We start from the raw sequence: 18,895 nt of genomic DNA, 5'->3' as shown, positions 1-18,895 counted from the left end.
CTGGACACCAAGGTCGAGGAGTGTCCTTCCTGGGGCCGTGGGGAGAAGTCCCTCCCAGCCTGGCTTACTGTCATGGAAAGGCTTATCTATAATTTAAACAGTGCCGTGAGGAAGTATAAAACAAAACCTGGGGACCTCCTGCTCTATGCCAGCCCTCGGCTCTCCTCCCCAGGGGCAGCCAATGTCTGCCAGACTCCTGGGCACCTTCCGGGTAATTTCCCCTGTGCATGCCCATGGAGCTTTACTTTTTTCACTCAAAGAGTATCTATACTCACACCACACTGTGAGTCGCTTTTTAAGATAACAATGCATGTATGACACCCCGGAGAACATGGCAGAGCAGGACCTCTGGCCCCGCCCCGTTCTCTGACCAGCTGCAGAGGACGGCAGGGTTGGTGGGTCAGACATTTTTAGACTTTCCTCCTGCTAGAGGTTTAGGTCGTCTCCTGTTTGGGGCCACTACAGGTGATGCCACAATGACACTCTTGTTCTGTAGCATTGGGCCTTTTCACGGAAGGTTTGGGATCAAATGTTGAAGTGGGACTGTTAGGTTTGATCTGCATTTGAAATTTTGATGGGTATGGCCAAAATGCCCTCTAAGGGGTGGCCTGACTATCAATTAGCTCCCCTTTAGTCCACTTGCCACTCAGCAAAAAGTTAAAGACAATCAGGTCACCAAACATCCCTGCTTAATACCACCAGCAGCTTTGATGGGGATCCATGCTAACAAAGCCATGCCTAGCAGACCTCTGAGCTCCCCCTTCTTCCAAATGCTCCAGCCCCACTGGCTTTTCATCTGTCCTTCTGGCACAGCAGCTCATTCCCGCCACAGGGCCTTTGCACAGGTGGACCTTTCAACATGGCATCCTTGGATCCCCACAGGAATGCCAACATGAGGGGTAAAGGACATTTTGTTGTTGTCCTCACGACTACTTCCCAACTGTTGGGGGAGGGTGAGTGCTATTTATGTGCTCTTCCTGTTTTCCTTTTGTGTTTCCTCTTTCTTCTCGATAGGTACCAACTCTTTGCATATAAGATAAATTAGCTATTTGGCTCTCATTTGTCACCAACATTTTTTTTCTACAGTTGACTGTCTTTTGACTCTGTGGTAGTTTTTCTGTTTAAGTTTCTAATTTTTATGTAGTGAAACCATTTCCTGCGCGGGTTTCTGACTTTTGCGCAGAGGTGCCCTAAGCCAGCTCCGTGAGGCCATGGCCTAAACACCCGGCCTCTCCTCGCGGCAGCTTTGGGTCTCAGGCTGGGAGGAGGCCAGGTCAGAAAGTGGGTTAGGACTGGATGGTGGGGGCCCTGAGCGTTGGCCTGGCAGTCTGGCTGCAAGTGGTAGAGCGTGGAATGGGAGCGGGGGAAGGACGGGACCCGGTTTGCATGTGGGGAGCAGTGGGCAGCTGTGGGGTGCCGGGATGGCAAGGGAAGGAGAGTGATGAGCACCAAGGCCGAGCTGAGGGACTGCAGCAGGATGTGGTGGTGACGTAGGTGGGAGGCATAGACCTGCAGTCCCCATTGGACTCGATGCCCGGCCAGCAGCGAAAGGAAGTGGGTGGGCTGAGGCTGATGCAGCAGCTGTCTCTGCTCACAGAAGCTGTGATGGGGCTGCTTGCATGGGGACAGCTGTGCACTGGGGGTGTGGGGGGCCGCTATGGGGCTGCTTGGATGGGGACAGCTGTGCACTGGGGGTGTGGGGGGCTGCTATGGGGCTGCTTGGATGGGGACAGCTGTGCGCCGGTGGGGGTGTTCTGATCATTCCACCCCAGCAGCAAGCGGGCCTGGGTCCTTCCAACACGCTCTATAGACAGAGGCTGACATCATTCTCAAGAGAACCGGTTTATTTTCAAATAAAAGGAGCAACCTTTGTCCACATATCCCAGCCAATCTTAAGTTTGATCTGCATAACTTAATTTTAGAAGAAGGTCAACAACTTGAACCAGGGGATGAGCTCACGTTCACACCACCGTTCTGGGTCCAGTGGTCTCAGATGATTACTTTCAGGAGCCAAGTGATCCGTGGGCACCTGTGTGTGCATTAATTTATACAAACGGTGGCTCTCAGACCCATAAATCCCTCATTAACCATTTCGCTCCTTGGACTTCGCTGTCCGTGAGCCCCGTCAATGCTGAGCCAACGCCTGATTTGGTGGAAGCCCCGTACGAGGTGATTTTACAACCAGGGCCTAACCACCGAGCTATTACTTAATTTGTTAAAGTGATAAACAAGATTATTACGTGCAAACAAACAGGGCTTGTGCTCCAGCTGCGTCCGAGTTTACTTTACGAAGCTATAAACACACGGCCCTTTCTTAAGTCCTGCTGATTGAGTTTCCCCGGCCTTTTGTCAGCAGAAGAATGTAGAGGCCGAGTGGGTGCTCCGGTCCCTGCACGAGCTCTTGGCTTTCTGGCTGTGTCACTTAAATGAACTCATTCATCCCCCAGATTGGGAGTGCTCCTCCCTGACGTCCTTCTGAGGGCTTCTCACACAGAGACTTTCCTGAGCAGGAGACATCTGATCTCTGCTTGCCCAAGCAGGGCCCCAGGGCCCCAGGGACTTGTGAAATGGGCTGAGAGCCTGGAGACCACTGGGGGAAGGGGCAGGGGTCACGGCACCCTCCCGCCCCTGCCCCAAACTGCTCCCCAGCTGAGAGCGTCTAGTGTAATTCCATCTGAGACCTGGGGAGGGACCGGGAAGACCCAGCCCCGCTTTGTGTGACCCAGGCCGGAGCGTGGCCCCCCTCCCCTGCTCCTGGACTTCCAGGGAAGAGACAGGGGCAGTTACTCCCAACCAGGCCCCACCGTCTTCTCTTGGGTTGCAAAACCCATAATGGGAGAATGGAGGTAGGCAGCTAGCTCTGCCCTGGAGAACCAGGGAGCCCCCGAGACCACAGCCAAGGTGGTGACTTCTCGGCACTTCTAGCAGCAAATGTTTCAGGGTCTTCTGGGTCCTCAGGGGGCAGCAGGCGGCAGGCAGGGGTGGTCCAGGGCAGCCAGGTCTTCACGACTGTCATTCCATAGGAATCACCTCCTCTTCCGCGTGCAAGCCTCCAGCCTGCCCAGCTCCTCATAGGACTGGTAGAAAATGTCAAACTCCCTGGTGCCCCAGCCCCTCCAGACAGCGAGGCACCACTCGGTGTTTTCATTCTTGAAGCCACACACGACTGTGTCCTTTGCCACCACGGCTGCGTCCACAAGCACCCTACAGAGAAAGGAGGGGTCTGAGAAAATCTACAGGGGTCCCCACTTGGTTGGGGCCAGGACCCTCAGTGTGCAATTTCTTGGGAGCCTGGCTGAGGGGGGGCATCTGGACATCCTAGCCCGGTGGCAGGCTGTGCTCTGCTGCACCGGCTTCCCCTGGGGGGTCCAGCCCATGTGCGGAGGCTTCGTAACTAAAGAAGAGCCTAGGGCATTCCTTCGTGTGCATGGGGACCTTCTGCAAGGGACTCACTCCACAGACAGCAGGTAGCCTCTGTCAGTGGACCCAGACCCCCAAGTTTCCAGAAAGCACCATCACCTCCGACTGCTGCTTGTCAGCGGACACTAACGGATTTGAAGCACTGACTTGGTTCTCCTTGCTGTCAGCTCAGGCCCAGCTCTTCCTCCTATGCTAAGTTCTCGGTGCTTAGGAAATCCAGGGTGGTATAACCGACGGAAACCCGTGCCAACATGCCCTAACTATACGCATTTGTTTTTGGAGGCTGTGGATTGTTTTGCCGATCTGTGCACACACCACAGGTTTCCTGCTGGGTCTCAGCCAGACCGGGAAGCCCATGTCCCAGTGCTCACTGCCTTGCCCTGTGGCCAGCGTGCAAACTGGTATCACATGCAGGGCCTCTGGCCACCTCAGGGCCCTGCACGCCGCAGGAATTCACTAGTTATCTCCCGAGAGAATCAATGTCTCAGATGCATGGCAAAAAGCTGGTGGGATCAGGCTATGGCCCTCAATGTTAGCTAGCTGCCTGGACTGCTTTCTCCCTACAGAGAGTAAACCCGTCTTTGGGGGCTGCACAGGAAAACACCACCCGTGAAAAACTTTGGGACACTAGTGATGGGCAAGGTGAGATCCCCAGGCCTGGGCTCTACAGACATGCCTGCTTCCCCAGAAGCCCCCCAACCCCCCTGACCTGTGATGTGGTCACTACTTCACCCACAAACTCAGCTGGGACTCAACACACACACACTCACACGCACACACACACACACACACACACACACACACACAACACATCCCAGATCTTGCTTCTGGAATCACTGGCAGACCAGGCGTCAGTGGATCTGGTGGGTCCTTGAGGATGCCCCGTGCTTTCGGGCAAGGAAAGGGACCTGTCACAAATGTTTCCTCTTTCACCATTATCCTGCTCTGGGGCAAACAGGCCACATGACATTTCTCCATCAAGGAGGTTCTCAGGATGGGACTCAGTAGACAAAGTGAGGTGTGCATACTGCCGGCTGGCAGGGGACTCTGGGGATACTGGCCAGTGCCAGCCTCCCATGCCCATAGCCACGCACACTGTATCCAGATAGGCTGTCTTGCCCCAGAACAACCTTCTCAGTGGAGTCTGGTCTGCCTCCTGGTAGGGCCTCCCGACAGATGGGTATGGAGCCATGGCAGAGCCTGGGCTCGGGCACAGGGAGGGATGGTGTGTGCCAGGTCTGTGCCTCCCCTAGGGGCTGTCTGGGCAGGCGGAGACCCCAGAAAGGGCCCTCCTACTTGGTGGGAAGGACAGTGAATCAGTCAGCTCCCCGTTTCAATGGCAGCTGAACTCCAGCCCTGGACATATAGACCCCAGGCAGGACCCTCAATCTGCAGGTGCACTGGGAACCCCAGAAACAGCCAGCCATGATCTGTGGACCCATGACCCGTGATGCCCAGTTCAGCTAGTATTTGCTGAGCTCCGAGGAGCTGCCTGGAGGACCTCAACTTGTTCCTTCTCTGCCTTCTGGCCACCGTGGCATTTATTGGTGGAGGACAGAAAGGTGAGAAGCCGTTGAGGGTGTAGGGGTGCTGGCAGAGGGGCCCTGATTCCCCGCACCACAGCTGGGGAGCCTAAAGGAGGCATCTTCAGGCTTACCCATGCGGACTCAGCTCCCGGGCTTTTAAGACAGCGAGGACGCGGCCCCGCTGGCCCCCGGCGTCCTTCTCCAGGCCGATGACAATGACATCGCCGCCGCGCCTGCGAAACCAAACCCGAGAAGGGGAAGCGTTTTGTCCAGGGCCGTGCTCTCGGGGGGAAATGGAGCCAGCGTGCACAGAGGCGAGGCAACAAATGCGCCGCCTCTGTGAGAACGGATTGGGTTACCGCGAGGGCGCCGCGGCCAGGCCCAGGAGGCCTTTCCCAGCGGGAAACCGAATCGCTGCAGATCGGGGCTCTGCCTGGCGGTCCCCGGGGGGCAGATGAGCACTCATGGGGGCCCTTCTCAGGTTTCCTAAAGAGACCCCTCGAGGCTCCAGAACACAGGGAGCATGGTGGCCTCGGCAAGCTCCCGTGGGCAGTATGGGAGTGCTGCCCCGCTCGCGGGGAAACGTACCTGGGGATCCAGATGACGTCTTTCACGGCCAGGATCCTCACGGCCTGCAGGTGCTGGCTGAAGGCGTCCCCGTCCACGGGCGTCAGGTCGTGCTCAGACCTGTCGGAGCTCACGGCGGGCTCGTTCAGCCGGTCAGAGTCCTCACAGTCGGTGGAGAAAGGCACACTGGAAGAGCTGGCCGGGGAGCAGGGCAGGCTGGAGGAGGACGCGGGGGCCCGGTGGGGAGAGGATGAGGAGTAGGAGGACATGGAGCAGTAGTCAGTCAGCGAGTCCTGGTGCGTCAGGATCTGTGTGCCTAGCTCCTCGCTGTACATGATGCTCACGTCCGCGATGGAGTCCCCCTTGGGCTCTTTGGAGCCAGCTGCGTGGCTGCCTGGGGACTCTGGATCCAGGGGGCGCACTGGAAACATGTCTCTGAGTGGGCTGGGGTCCCCACAGAAGTACCGGGCACACAGCTGGTAGGTGGCCGCGTGGTACATCACCAGTGAGTTGGCCCTGTCATCCAGGCACCAGACGACCTCCTCCCCACGGCACTCGGAGCTGCACACGACCGAGGTGACCACCGAAGGGGCCGAGTAGGGCTCCAGCCTCCTGCTGATCTCCAGGGCTGCACAGTCGATGACCAGCAGGCCTGGCCCGTTGCTGTACCAGACCTCGGAACCGCTGTTGACCACCTCCATGGCCTTCACAGGGTAGGGGTTCTGCCGCGTGTCTTCATCTGGGATGCTGAACTTGGACCTGTTGGCCGTGTGTGAGCACAGGTAGGAGCAGCTGCTGTCCGGGGCGCCCCGCACCACAGGAAACACCGCCACAAGCCCGTCATCCAGGCCTGCGAGCACCAGGTAGGAGTTCTGCGGGGAGAAGACAGGACTGCCCGTGAGCCTCCCGCAGGCCGGGAGAGAAGCAGAGTGGGCACAAAACTCCTCTTTGCACTGACCCCAGCACCCTCAGAGGAGTGATGTACCCAGAAAGGCAGGGGGCCGCCAGCAGGAGCTTCTGGGCATGCTCCCAGAGCAGGTGCAACTCTGGCCCAGAAGAGCCACACCCGCCCTCCCTGCCAGGAGCAGGAGAGGAGTGTGCAGGGGAAGAGTGTGGCCCCTGGCACATAGGGGAAGGGCGGGTGTGCCCTGAATCAAGGGCCCTGAATCAAGGGGCCTGCAGGCTGGCTTCCGGCAGCGTGAGTGGGAGGGGGCTGCCTTCTGCCTCGGGTCACACGGGCCTCCTTCAGAGGCAGGACGTGGTTCCCTCCTTCCCATGAGCTCCGCTTGTTAACGATGTGACAGCAGTCATGGTCAGCATGTGGGCGTGCTTGCGACCTCCTGCCGGCTGCCCCACCAGACGGGGACTCCATGGCAGCAGGCTTGGCGTGCCCGCCACTGCGTCCTCGGTGTGGGCCTGCCACATGGAAGGGCTCAGTCTCAACCATCTCTGTGAATCCACCTGGCGTTCTGCCCCAGCAGATGATGTGTGCAGCTGAGCCTACCCTTGAAGAAATCGCTTCCAGCTCAACCCTCTCATGGAGGCACTTCTCGGACCCTGTGTCTACACCCCTCCCCCCCACTTCCCACACCTATTCTGAAATGCCCAGATGGCCACGCTAGGGTCCTGGGGTTGCCCTCCACCCTCACAGTGAAGCGTGCCATCTTCTATAGGCAAAGGTGCAGGGACAGTGCTGGATGCTGGCCTTCCTGAAGCATCTCTGTGGAGCCGAGCACAGAGGGCAGCTGCAGAGCCCGGATGCCTGGCAAGGGCTGGGTGGAAGGGAGGAATTCAGGAGAACAAAGCCGAAGCCACCACAGAGCAGGGACCCAGGCTTCGTGCCAGCACGGGTGGGCAATAGAAAGTCCCCTTTCTGGGACCTGGAGCTACCTGGGAACTGGGGAGGCCAGACTGTCCAAGGGAACGAGAGCACAACAGCAAGGTCAATGAGTCCTAAGAACATTTATCAAAATCCATCCTCAGAAATTTCTGGAAGAAGGCAGCCAAAGCAAATAGGAGCAGCGTCTCTATCTGAATCCCAGCTCTGGGCCCCAGACCGGGCGGTGAGCCCCACGGTCCGGCTGGGTGTGAATGTGCGCGTGCAAGAATGCAGGGGCCTGCCGTCATGGCCGCGGGGCAGCACGGCCTCCGAGGCGCAGGCATGCTGACAAGGAGGCTCCGCACAGAGCCCGCTTTATTCCCCTTGGTCGTGCGGGTGGTGGTGCCCTGGTTCGGGGGCTCTGGCCAGCAGTGGCCTTAAATAACGCTTTGTGCCATGTCCTCCTGGGCTCTGGGCAGACGGGGTCCCGAGCTGCCCAGCCTTGCCCATGGGGCACGGTTGTAAATGATTCTAGGGTTCATTTCAGACTTTTTAAATTTTTTTTTTTTTTAAAGAAATAGACTGTAGTTGGGCAAAGAGCATATCTACTTCACGACTGTTAAGAAGTCATAATAATGCTCTCACATTTACCCAAGTGCACAGGTCCAGAGCTTGGAGGATGTTATGCTCAAAGAACCCTTTTCAACCTCTTCTTATCCTGAAATTGGATGATGACAGCCAACATGTTTTAACCAAACACCACTGATAATGACACCCTGAGCGTTGACGAGGAGCAGGGAGAACCAGCAGGGGACGGGGCGGCGGGGCAGGGGGCAAAGGCAGAAGAGCAGTGCCTGGGTTCGGAGGCCTGAGAAGCCAGACGGCACCACTGAAGGACTGGGGCAGCTTCTCAGAGCAGGCTCGGTGGCCCCTGACCTTGAGAACTGAATAAAAGGTGGTGTGGCAGAGGTGCATTCCTAGCAAGAAGGGTCACCCCAGAGCGCGGTGCTGGATGGGCGGGGAGGCTCATCCACCTGCAGAGGGGCCGGAGACCCAGGCTGTGGGGATTGACCACCTGGGGCTCTATTTCAGAGAGGTGGGGGCTAGAAGATCAAGGACAAAGAGGGACCCAAGGTCTAGGGCTGACCGTGGGCACTCCAGAGGTACATGGAGCCTGCTGCTCCCCAGGGGTGTGGGCAGGGCTGCCGGCACATGTCCACTGCTACCCGAAGGGGAAGGGCACACATGCAACGGCTATTTATACCATCTGTACCCCAAAAGCGCTTCACCTGAATCTGGGACTGTGGCATTTGCAAGTGAAATGCAAGCTTTCCCCTCAGCCCCGAGTTCTGCTCTGTGAGTTCCACAGGCTCCTGAAAAGGCACTCATGATGGTCTGTCTCTCTGAGGCTGACTGGGACCTGACCCCGGGCTCGGTGGTCCAAGAGGAACTGGCTTTGCTCCCGCTTCTCATACCCCCACACCCAAGCCGAGGGGGGACGCCCCAACAGAAGGGCATCCACCTCCCCCCGCCCGACCTCACCTTTTTAATAACAGGCACTGCCAACAAGCAGGTGACGACCGCCGGGGTGTCCAAAGCCTGCTGGGGTGTGTTTAAGGGGCACATGCCCTTGAGGCTATAGATGTAGATCTTCTGGTCCTATAGAGGCAGACAAGCCAACGTAAGACCCCAGCGGGAACATGCCTGCCATTTTCTCTCAGGGTCCCTTTTGCCTTGGGAACCCCTTTGTGCCTTAGGAAGCAACCTTGACCGGGCCTTTCTGGTTGGCTGGTTGCATCTTCCTGTGCTTTGTAGGGATCTTGAAAATGACACGAGTTTAAAGAAGAAACACAGAATTGCCCCTACCCTGTTACCTGGAGAAAACCACCACAGGGACTTGGGGCCCAGACTTTATTTCCCCTGAGTGCCTGTGTGTGTGTCTCTGCATCTCTGCATTCCTGGCCAAAGTGGGACTGCCTGACTGCGCTGTTCCTCACCTTTCCCGTGACATCTCACGGCAGGTGGAGGGAAGTGTGTGTGAGCCCGAAAGGGAATTAGAGCACCTCCGGGCTGCCCATAGGCCCGGGGGGGGGGGGGGGGGGCCCACAGCCTAACCTGCTGTCAGAGCTCGGTCTGTTCCGTGTGTCTGTCCTCTGAGAGGCGGGGCAGGAGGCACGAATGCCACGCCCCATCAACATGCCCCTCACCACGCCCCCTCACCACGCCCCACACAGCTCTGGAGAGTCCAGGCATTCTCTGGGGCCCGTCCCTCTGGATTTCTCAGAAGACAGCTCCCAAGGCCTTCGGCTGACTTCCTTGATGTGAAGGCAAAATGCCTTTAGGGCTGAGTGGAGGACTGGCTGGGGAGCCCCTGCAGTGCTCTGAGAAACCCAGTGACTTCACCAGCCTAATGGAGTTCTTTCGCGGGGATCCCGCACCTGAGACTTCTCTCGACTGAGTCCAGGTCACAAGCAGGGACAAGGTCGGTCGATACCTTTGGGGACACACTGCGCTTCTGCTTCTTCTCAGGGCCGCTGGCACTGCTCTGGGGGTCTCACACGTGCAGGCTGGGGTTATCTGGTAATCCCACCTACCTAGGCATCCTGTGTTCCTCTTTGCTAAATCCCCCCCACCAAAAAACGCGGCATGGACTGCACCCTGTGTTGCCTAGCTGGATGAGAGCCCTGTGTGGGGGCACTTACCTCAGTGGCCGTCCACAGAGAGTTCTGGACCTTGAGCTGGCAGCTCAGCTTCATTCCCGCACAGCTCATCCGCTGTACTTCCATAAGGCCCTTCTCCGTGTTCACCACCGTGTAGTTCCTAGAATCGGGGACAATTGTGGGGTCAGTACACAGTGGCCTCCCTTCTCTTGGCTTGGCCTGAGCAGCCTTGGGGGAGGACGTCAGCTGCCTCCTCCAGCCCCTCCAACCCAGGGTTGAATTTGGCCACGTTCTGAGAGAATCGAGGACCGTTCACTGCACTGGGTGCAGGTGGATTCTGCTTCCCTTGCTTGAATGTTTGGGCCGTGGGAGGGCATTCCCAATGGGAAGAAAGGCTCTCTTCTGTCTGTGATGTTGGAGGGTCTGAGAAGTTGCCCCCCAGTGTGAAGAAGGGGCACAAGTGGCCGCATTTCCATCAAAGCCACTCACCCTTCCCGCTGGCCATATCTGCTACAACCCAGGAACAGGAGAGCTGCTCCATATCAGAGCAGACAAAATCAAGGCTAAAGACAGATGGGTGCATGTCAGAGTAAGCTGGGGGGTCCTCAAAACACATCCCCCAACACGAGTACTCTGAGAACTAATAAGCTGTCATATATTAGGGCTGCTGTTTGCTCACTGGAACTGACCTGCCCCTCGCATTTCTGTCTCCCCCCGATTCCTCCTGGGCATCCAGTGTCCTCACTGTCTGAAGTGGAGACTGAAGTTATTGACCAAGGTCACACACATCTTTTGCACATTTATGTCTCTCAGTCTATAGACTGGCTTCCCCTCCCCTTTCTCTTTTTTCTCTGGCAGGTTATGTGCAGAGGATGCCGGGGGTGTCCTGTGCAGTCCCCACATCCCTTGGGTGTCATCTGTCTCACCCCTCCCCCAAGTCTGGAGTCTTGATCAGATTCTGTTTTTTTTTAGGCAAGAACATTTCCTCAGTGGGGGTGTGGATTTCTGTTGGGAATGTCCTGTTCTCACTCCTTTTGTGATCATGAATGATCACTGCCTTATATCCATTATTTCAATAGAGATTGCAAAAGGCTGACATTCTATTTCTGGCATTCTTTATTTATGTATTAGCTTCTTTAATTCTAAAAAGAGAAACTTCCTCCTTTTCTCTCTTTTGTTACCCTGGGGTAGAATTCACATAGGAAAGGCAGAATAAAACCTTGATTCTTTCTGAATATACTAGTTTTCAAAATAATGGGTCGGAGCCTCCAATGGTCATCAACGAGGGGTTTTTGTTTAAGACTTAATTTATTTAGAGAGTATGGGCAGAGGGAGGGCATGGGGAGAGGGAGAGAGAGAGAGTTTTAGGCAGACTCCCTGCTGAACATGAAGCCCCATGTGGGGCTTGATCTAAAGACCATGAAGTCATGACCTGAGCTGAAATCAAGAACTGGACACTTAACTGACTAGAGCTACCCAGGCACCCCAGTTTGTCTGTTTCTATTTTTTTTGTTTTTATTAAGTAGCATTAGAAACATGAATTAAAAAATTTGACATGTCTCAACCCACTGCAATTCTTCTTACTAAATGGCCAATTGCCCTATCCTTGGCCAGCAGGAACCTCTCTGGGTTGACTCCTAAATCCCTTTAATCTCCCCTCACGAATATCTGATGGCATCCTTGATTCTGGTGTGTCAGATGTTCCGGCCATCTTCCTGTCCCAGACCTGGAGTCAGCCACCTCTCCAACAAGCCCTGGTTCCTTATGTACTTAGAGTACTAAGTACTAGGGTGCTTAGACCCACCATCTGGGTCCCAGGAGTCATGATTGCTAAATGGTCATTACTGGTAGGCCTTATCAATGGGCAGGGCCAGGAAACACGAGTTTATTTTTCATAAAGATAAAATCTATATGAATCCAAAAATTTAAATTCAGAAGTACTGTTTTTTTTTTTAAATTTAATCTATCTTTCATACTTTACATGCCAAATATCACAATGTGTGATGCCCGGCGATGTAATTACTGAAAAAATATATATTTGCATATATAAATATTAGTAAAAACAAGTAAATATGCACATGCACCAATATACATATTTCTTTAGGGCATGGTTTCTTACACCATGTCTTATGTCAGGGTGCTCAGTCCCCACGGCATTCATCGTGGTGTAAACGTCACCTGGACGGATCTTGGGAAAATGGCAAAGTTCTTCCATTTATCTCCTCGTGTCTCAAGCTCCACTTTATCTAAGCATTATTCGACTGTGACACCCGCCTATGTTTTCCATGAGGCTTAGAAGACGATTCAGGCCATGAAATGCTCTTGTGACTCTGAAGATGTCCCACGAGGGGGTGGGAAACACCTCATACCCTGACCAGGACTGGAGGATCTCACACCAGATGGTGGGTTTTGGAGACTACAAAGCTGATCTTTCCAATACTTGGCATCTTGGTCCTGTGACCTCCTGTTCGTTTCCCAGTGATCTCATTCTCAGCTTACCCCAGCCACCCTCTCCCAAAGTTGCATGTCGATCCCGTCTTTGCTAATATTTGCAACCCTCCCACCCACTCAGTGTCAAGGATCTATTTTCTGACCTCTACCCCTGAGTTTTCCAGAACATTCCACCCACTACCATAACATCACAGGGTTTTTGGTTTTGTTTACTCTCTGCTAAGATCTAGGACTCTCTGGTACTTTCCATTATTCCTTATCCATTTTATGGCCCCATTATTTTATGATTCATCTCTATCATGACCCTTTTGAAAATACCTGCACTGCTCATGTCCTTCTCTCCCTCCTGCCAAAAACCCAACTCTGCTTAAAACCAACTGTTGCCCAGCTTGCCATCTGGGGGCAGCAAAGCATGCTGGGGGCACATAACCCTGTGGATGAGCCTTATCTCCAACATATGACCTCCAACCCCCGGAGGGCCTCAGGGCTGCCATCACCACCCTGGTCTCATGTGCCCCTGTTCACGTCACACGCTGTGGTCTTCTCGAATATTCAAAACCTATCCCGATGCTTCATCCTTCCTGTCACTTCACTGAGAAAAAGATGTGACTAGAAGGGAAGGCCCACAAATGGCTTATGTAAGGGCACCAGTCCTGCTTGGCTCTGGGTCCCCTGCCCCTCTCGCTACTCGACAACCCCACCCCAGTCACTGTCCTTTCTCCCTGACCCCCAGCATCATTTGCTCCTTCTGCCATCGAGCTGCAGATAGCACCCATCTTAAAACAAAGTCCTCCCAGGATGGGAGAACTATTACAACTAATAGGTGACCGGGGTAAAGACGTGGGGTACAAAATCAACATACAGGAATCTGTCATGTTTCTGCACACTAGCAGAAAGAAAAGTTAAGAAAATGATTCTATTTACAGTTGCACCAAAAAGAATAAAGTACCTAGGAATACCGTTGATCCAGGAGGTGAAAGACATTGATAAAACAAACTGAAGAGGACATAAATAAAAGGACACATGTTTATGGACTGGTTGAGTCACTATTATTCAAACATCCATACTACCCAAAGTCATCTACAGATTCAACGCTCTCCCTATCAAAAGAGCATCAGCATTTTTCATAGAATGAGAACACATAATCTTAAAATTTGTATGGAGGCCACAAAAGACTGGAAAAGCCAAAGAAATCTTGAGACAGAAGACTAAAGCTGGGAGTATCACAATCCCTGGTTTTGAACCATTAATGACAAAGCCGGAGTAATCAAAATGGAATGGTATGGGCCCCAAAACACACATAGATCAACAGAACAGAACAGAGAGCCCAGAAATAAACCCATACTTATGTGGTCAGTTCCTCCACAACAAAGGAGGCAAGAATACACAATGGGTGGAAAGACAGTTTCTTCAATCAGTGTTGTTCAATCAGAATTTGACAGCCATATGCAAAAGAATGAAACTGGGCCACTTTCTTACACAATACACAAAATAAACTCGAAGACCTAAAAGGTGGACCTGAAACCATAAAAGTTCTTTTTTAAAAAAAAAAAAAAAATTATTTATTTATTTATTTGACAGACAGAGATCACAGGTAGGCAGAGAGGCAGGCAGAGAGAGAGAGGAGGAAGCAGGGTCCTGCTGAGCAGAGAGCCCGATGGAGGGCTCAATTCCAGGACCCTGGGACCATGACTTAAGCCGAAGGCAGAGGCTTAACCCACTGAGCCACCTAAGTGCCCCAGAAACCATAAAACTTCTAAAAGAAAACAGAGGCAGTAAACCCTAGGACATCAAGCTAAGCAATATTTTTTGGATCTGTCTCCTGAATCAAGGGCAACAAAAGCAAAAATAAACTGGGACCACAGCGAACTAAAAAGCTTTGGCACAGTGAAGGAAACCATCAGCAAAACGGAAGGGCAAGCTACTGGATGGGAGATATTTGCAAATGATAAATCTGATAAGGGGTTAACACCCAAAATATATAAAGAGTTTATACAATTTAGCACCAAGAAAACAAGTAATTGGATTAAAAAATGAGCAGAAGGGGCACCTGGGTGGCTCAGTGGGTTAAAGCCTTTGCCTTCAGCTCAGGTCATGATCCCAGGGTTCTGGGATCGAGCCCTGCATTGGGTTCTCTGCTTTGTAGGGAGTCTGCTTCTCCCTCCCCCTTTTCCTCTGCCACCCCCATGGCCCTGTTCGTGCTTCTGCTCTCTCTCAAATTAAAAACAACAACAACAAAAAAGATATGTGCATCCCTGTTCACTGCAACATTTTTTACAGTAGCCAAATATGGAAGCAACATAAGCATCCATCCACAGATGCATGGATAAAGATGTGGTGTATACACACACACACACACACACACACACACACACACACACACACGGAATATTACTCAGCCATAAAAAAGAATGACATCTTGGCCTTTGCAACAACAAGGCTGGACCTGGAGGCATTATGCTAAGTGAAATACGTCAGAGAAAGACAAACACCATATGATTTCAATTACACGTGGAATCTAAAAAACAAAAGAAAAAATAAAACAGAAACAGACTCCTAAACACAGAGAACAAACTGGGGGTTGCCAGAGGGGAGGGGGATGGGAGGTGGGTGAAATAGGGGATGGGAATGAAGAAGGAAAAAAACAAGTACAAGAGCTAAGGCCTCTGTTGACCCCACGCACCCCTTCTCTTTGCCCCTCTCAACCGTGAACGCTTACAGGCCTTTCTCTTTGCGGGGACTCAGTTTTCTCTCTGGAGCGAACTCCACCAGGCTTTCAACCAGCTGTCCACTAGAGTCCTCTCAGCATGGTCATCCCTGACTGCTCCCCAATTCCACAGTCCCCCTCCTCCTCCAATACTAGCAGGGCGCGGCCAGCCTCGGGACATTACCTGGACTCCTCTTTCCCGTCCCAGAACACCACCATGTACTCCTGGCCTTGGGAGGAGAAGAAGGACGTCTGCTTCCCACAGGGTAGCTGGTACATGAATGTGGCAAAGGTTGGGTCCTTCATCTGGCTCACCACCGACAGGGCCAGGGGTCGCTGAGGGAGAGAGGCCACCGGAGCCGTGAACAAGGGTCGCTTGTGGCCAGATGGATGCCTACCCTTCCCATGAAACCGATGGTCTTGAACAAGGGAGGAAGGATGAGAAACTGTTCAGAAGAAGCCAAGACAACTCCAGGTGCCAGAGCGTCTGGTGGCCTGGGTCCTCACTCTCTATGGGAACTTGAACTTAGGTGGTCCCGTCAGCTTAAACTCGATATTCCGAGCCCCATGCCCACAGACATGCTATCTTGTGGAGAATTTTCCTCAGACCTTACTTACTCCCAATACATCAAATCCATACTGTCTAATTTGATAAATCATTTTATTTAACCTTGAACCCCCTGGCCTTTTGCCCCAAACAGCTAAGCTTTAAAATATTATGACTCCTGCAGACAAGGGTTGCCCCATTTGTTCTAGACCCTTAGTGAAGGATGGGCAAGTAGACATACATGTGGGCTCTGGACATCCAGAGCCTCCACCATCACAGGAGCAGGAGCGGCCAGGCCCCCAGCCCCCAGGCCATCAGGTACCTTCTCAGGCTTCGTGTCCCAGCACTCCATCATGAGTGCCTGGAGCCGATGGAACTGGACTTCCTCCGGCTGCCCCAGGATAGGACGGATGCCCTTGGACAGCTTCTTGGCAATCTGAAGCTGGTGGTGGCCCAGCGCTGGCCGTTGTCCCGACAGCAACTCGTAGAGCACCATTCCATAGGAGAACATGTCTACCTGGGCAAAGAGGCAAGCCAAGTCAGGTCCCCGGCCTGGGCCCAGCAGCTTTCATAAGCTGGCCCTGAGACAGAGGGAGCAGAAGACCAATCGGACCAGGGATCCTGCCCAAAGGGACACAGTCATCTATTCATCCATCAATGCATCCCTCACTCCCCACCTGTCCAAACCTCCAACCAACCATTTGACCATCATTTTGTCCCTTTAGCCATCCATCTTCCAATCCTTCCCTCCTTCCTTCCTTTTCTTTTTTTCATCCATTATCCATCCATCCATCCATCCATCCATCCATCCATCCATCCGATGGCCTATCCTTCGGTGTATTTATCTATCTATATTCCTGTCTACCCATTCATCCACCTGGTGATCTGTTCTTCTGCCCACTTACCTATCCATCCTCCCATACTTCCTTCCTTCCATCCAACCATCCACCCATCCACTCATCCAACCATCCAATAAACACACACGGGGACCCTGCTAGTCCTCAGGTTCTCATCCTTGAGAATCAAGAAAAGGCAAGAGAACACGGACCCTCAGCTAAATGTGCCTGGCACCAGAAGGACAGTGTATGCAAATCATAAAGGGGGAATATCTCCTAAATCACTAAATGTTGACTCCTCTAAGTTTAATATCCTTAAAGGGCCCCAAAAGAAGAAGTTAGTTTAGGCCTCCGTGAGGGCCAAGAGGTAGATAATGTTTTAGCAGGAGGATGGCTGAGGTGGACCTGAGAGTTTTCAGTGTGAAGGTTCCTGTTATAATCTTGGTTTCGAGGTGTCTGGTCTGTGTCACCTGCCACTTAAGAAGCTCTTATTTTTATCGCTGTGATTTGCCTTTTCTATTTTGGTTAATAGCCACAGGTGATGAGTTAACCCACACATGCTAAGGTCATTCCTTTTTTTAGAAGGATGGAGGAGAGGCAGAGGGAGAGGGAGAAAGCGATCCCAAGCTCAGTGGGGCTCAATCTCGTGACCCTGAGATCGTGACCTGAGCCGAAACCAAGAGTTGGACAGTTAACCAACTTAGCCCCGCAGGTGCCCCACTAAGGTCATTCTTTTCTCCTTTTTTTATTCCAAGGTGGCCAAAAGGTACAAACATCCAGTTATAAAATATCGTGGGGATGTAACATACAGCATGGGGACTACAGGCCTGTTTAGGTCATTCCTGAAGCAATCAGGCAATGACTCATCTATAAATCACCAAATAATGAAAGACTGTAGACCAGGGGAGTTTCAGTGCTGCGGGACTGAGGAACCAGGGCTGACACTAGCTAGAACATGGGTCTAAGTTGTCTCTGTGCCTGCCGCTACTAAGTGGCTTTCAGGGAAGAAAGTAAACCTTCAGCTAACATCTTGGCTGAGGCTGGCCAGGCAGTGGCTCGGGGAGACCATGCCTGTCCTGTTAGAATTCACTCTCTTCTCCTGGCTTTGGTGATGCTGCCTTAGCACTGACCTTGGGCAACGCCTTGGGGACAGCACCTATGGGCCAGGAGCCTTTGCCGTCCTTCTTCTGACTGTTCCATATGAGCACCCATGAGGCTGGTCCACTGTCCCCACTGTATATGTCTAAACGGCAGAGCTGGGAGCCAAATCCAGACCCATTTCTGTCCTGGACTCACCTTGACTATGTCTCTGAGTCAAGGTTAGAGACTTCAGAGGTGAGAGACTTCACTGGTCCTGAAACTAAGGAGAAGTTAACCTTGACATTCCTAGTGGGCACAGACCTCTGTGCCTTTCTGGTCCAAGCCAGAGCCCCCTGGTGAAGCACGGGAGAGGGAGGGTACTGTGCCTGGGGAAACAGAGCTCAGAGGCTGCCGTAAGTTCTGCCTGGCTGGCCTCCCAGAGGCCTGGGGGCCGGCAGTGAGCCAGGGTGTGGGTACCTTCTCGTCATACACGATGCGAGGCCTGATCTCTGGGGCCTGGTAGCCAGGGGTGCCCTCCACGCCAAGGGCACCCTCGTGAAATGACTGTCGTGAGATCCCATAGTCCGACAGCTTGATGTTGATGTGCTCCTTGACATCCAGAGACCAGACCAGAATGTTGTCCGACTTCAGGTCACAGAAGATGATATTTTTCTTGTGCAGGTAGGCTAGGCCAGACGCAATCTGGTAGGCTATTTTCTGGGTAAGCATGTGTCCCAGGGGCATAAAGGAAGAATCTTTGCAAAGAAAAAAACAAAAAAAACAAAAAACCAAGCTACCATTACAACAGTCTTTCCTCACCTTCTCTCTCCCCAGATACTTTATGTCCTATGGACACTTCTCATTCTCCATGCTGGAGGCCCACGGAGACAGAGAAGGACCTTCTGAAATAAAACGGTATTTAGGAGAGAGATGCTTATTTCTACAGCGTCATACATGGTACTTCATGCCTGGAATTGTCGGTGTTTTTAACGAAAAGGGCAAGGATTCAAAATTCCTAGAGTTCATCGCAGGCCAAGCTCGTGCTATGATCAAGGGGTGGACTGTGGGAGTAAGAGTTTCATTTAAAAAAAGTTCTCCTCCGCTGAGGGAGACATGATTTGAGTTTAATTGTGTTTCTTCTGCCTGAGTCACGAGACCACAACCTCTCTCCTTCAGTCCGCTCTTTGGAACTTAGTTCCCTATTCATGTCCTGAGGAAAATTACTGTAAAATTTCATTAAAAAAAAAAAAATGACCCCAGTTTTTTGTTTTTTTTTTTGTGT

The 18,895-nt window shown here is 52.8% G+C and overlaps 1 protein-coding gene across 3 annotated transcripts in view; it reads right to left on the bottom strand.

Annotated features, from left to right (window-relative positions):
* Positions 1–1,823: 1,823 nt before the first annotated feature.
* Positions 1,824–18,895, bottom strand: part of LRRK1 (leucine rich repeat kinase 1) — a 121,425-nt gene continuing 104,353 nt past the window's right edge. For all 3 annotated transcript variants that reach the window (XM_059371675.1, XM_059371676.1, XM_059371678.1), the window contains 8 exons: positions 18,091–18,368; positions 16,020–16,214; positions 15,335–15,486; positions 10,035–10,152; positions 8,875–8,991; positions 5,535–6,385; positions 5,078–5,179; positions 1,824–3,204 (listed from right to left, as the gene is read on the bottom strand). In XM_059371675.1, the coding sequence (XP_059227658.1) occupies positions 3,027–3,204; positions 5,078–5,179; positions 5,535–6,385; positions 8,875–8,991; positions 10,035–10,152; positions 15,335–15,486; positions 16,020–16,214; positions 18,091–18,368 (1,991 nt within the window). In that variant the 3' untranslated portion in view covers positions 1,824–3,026. The remainder of the gene's footprint in view (positions 3,205–5,077; positions 5,180–5,534; positions 6,386–8,874; positions 8,992–10,034; positions 10,153–15,334; positions 15,487–16,019; positions 16,215–18,090; positions 18,369–18,895) is intronic.

The sequence above is a fragment of the Mustela nigripes genome, chromosome 13 (assembly GCF_022355385.1).
Source record: "Mustela nigripes isolate SB6536 chromosome 13, MUSNIG.SB6536, whole genome shotgun sequence".
NCBI classification, from domain to species: Eukaryota; Metazoa; Chordata; class Mammalia; order Carnivora; family Mustelidae; genus Mustela; species Mustela nigripes.
Note: the sequence above shows the minus strand (reverse complement) of the source record. Positions and strands in the feature narration are given on the sequence as shown.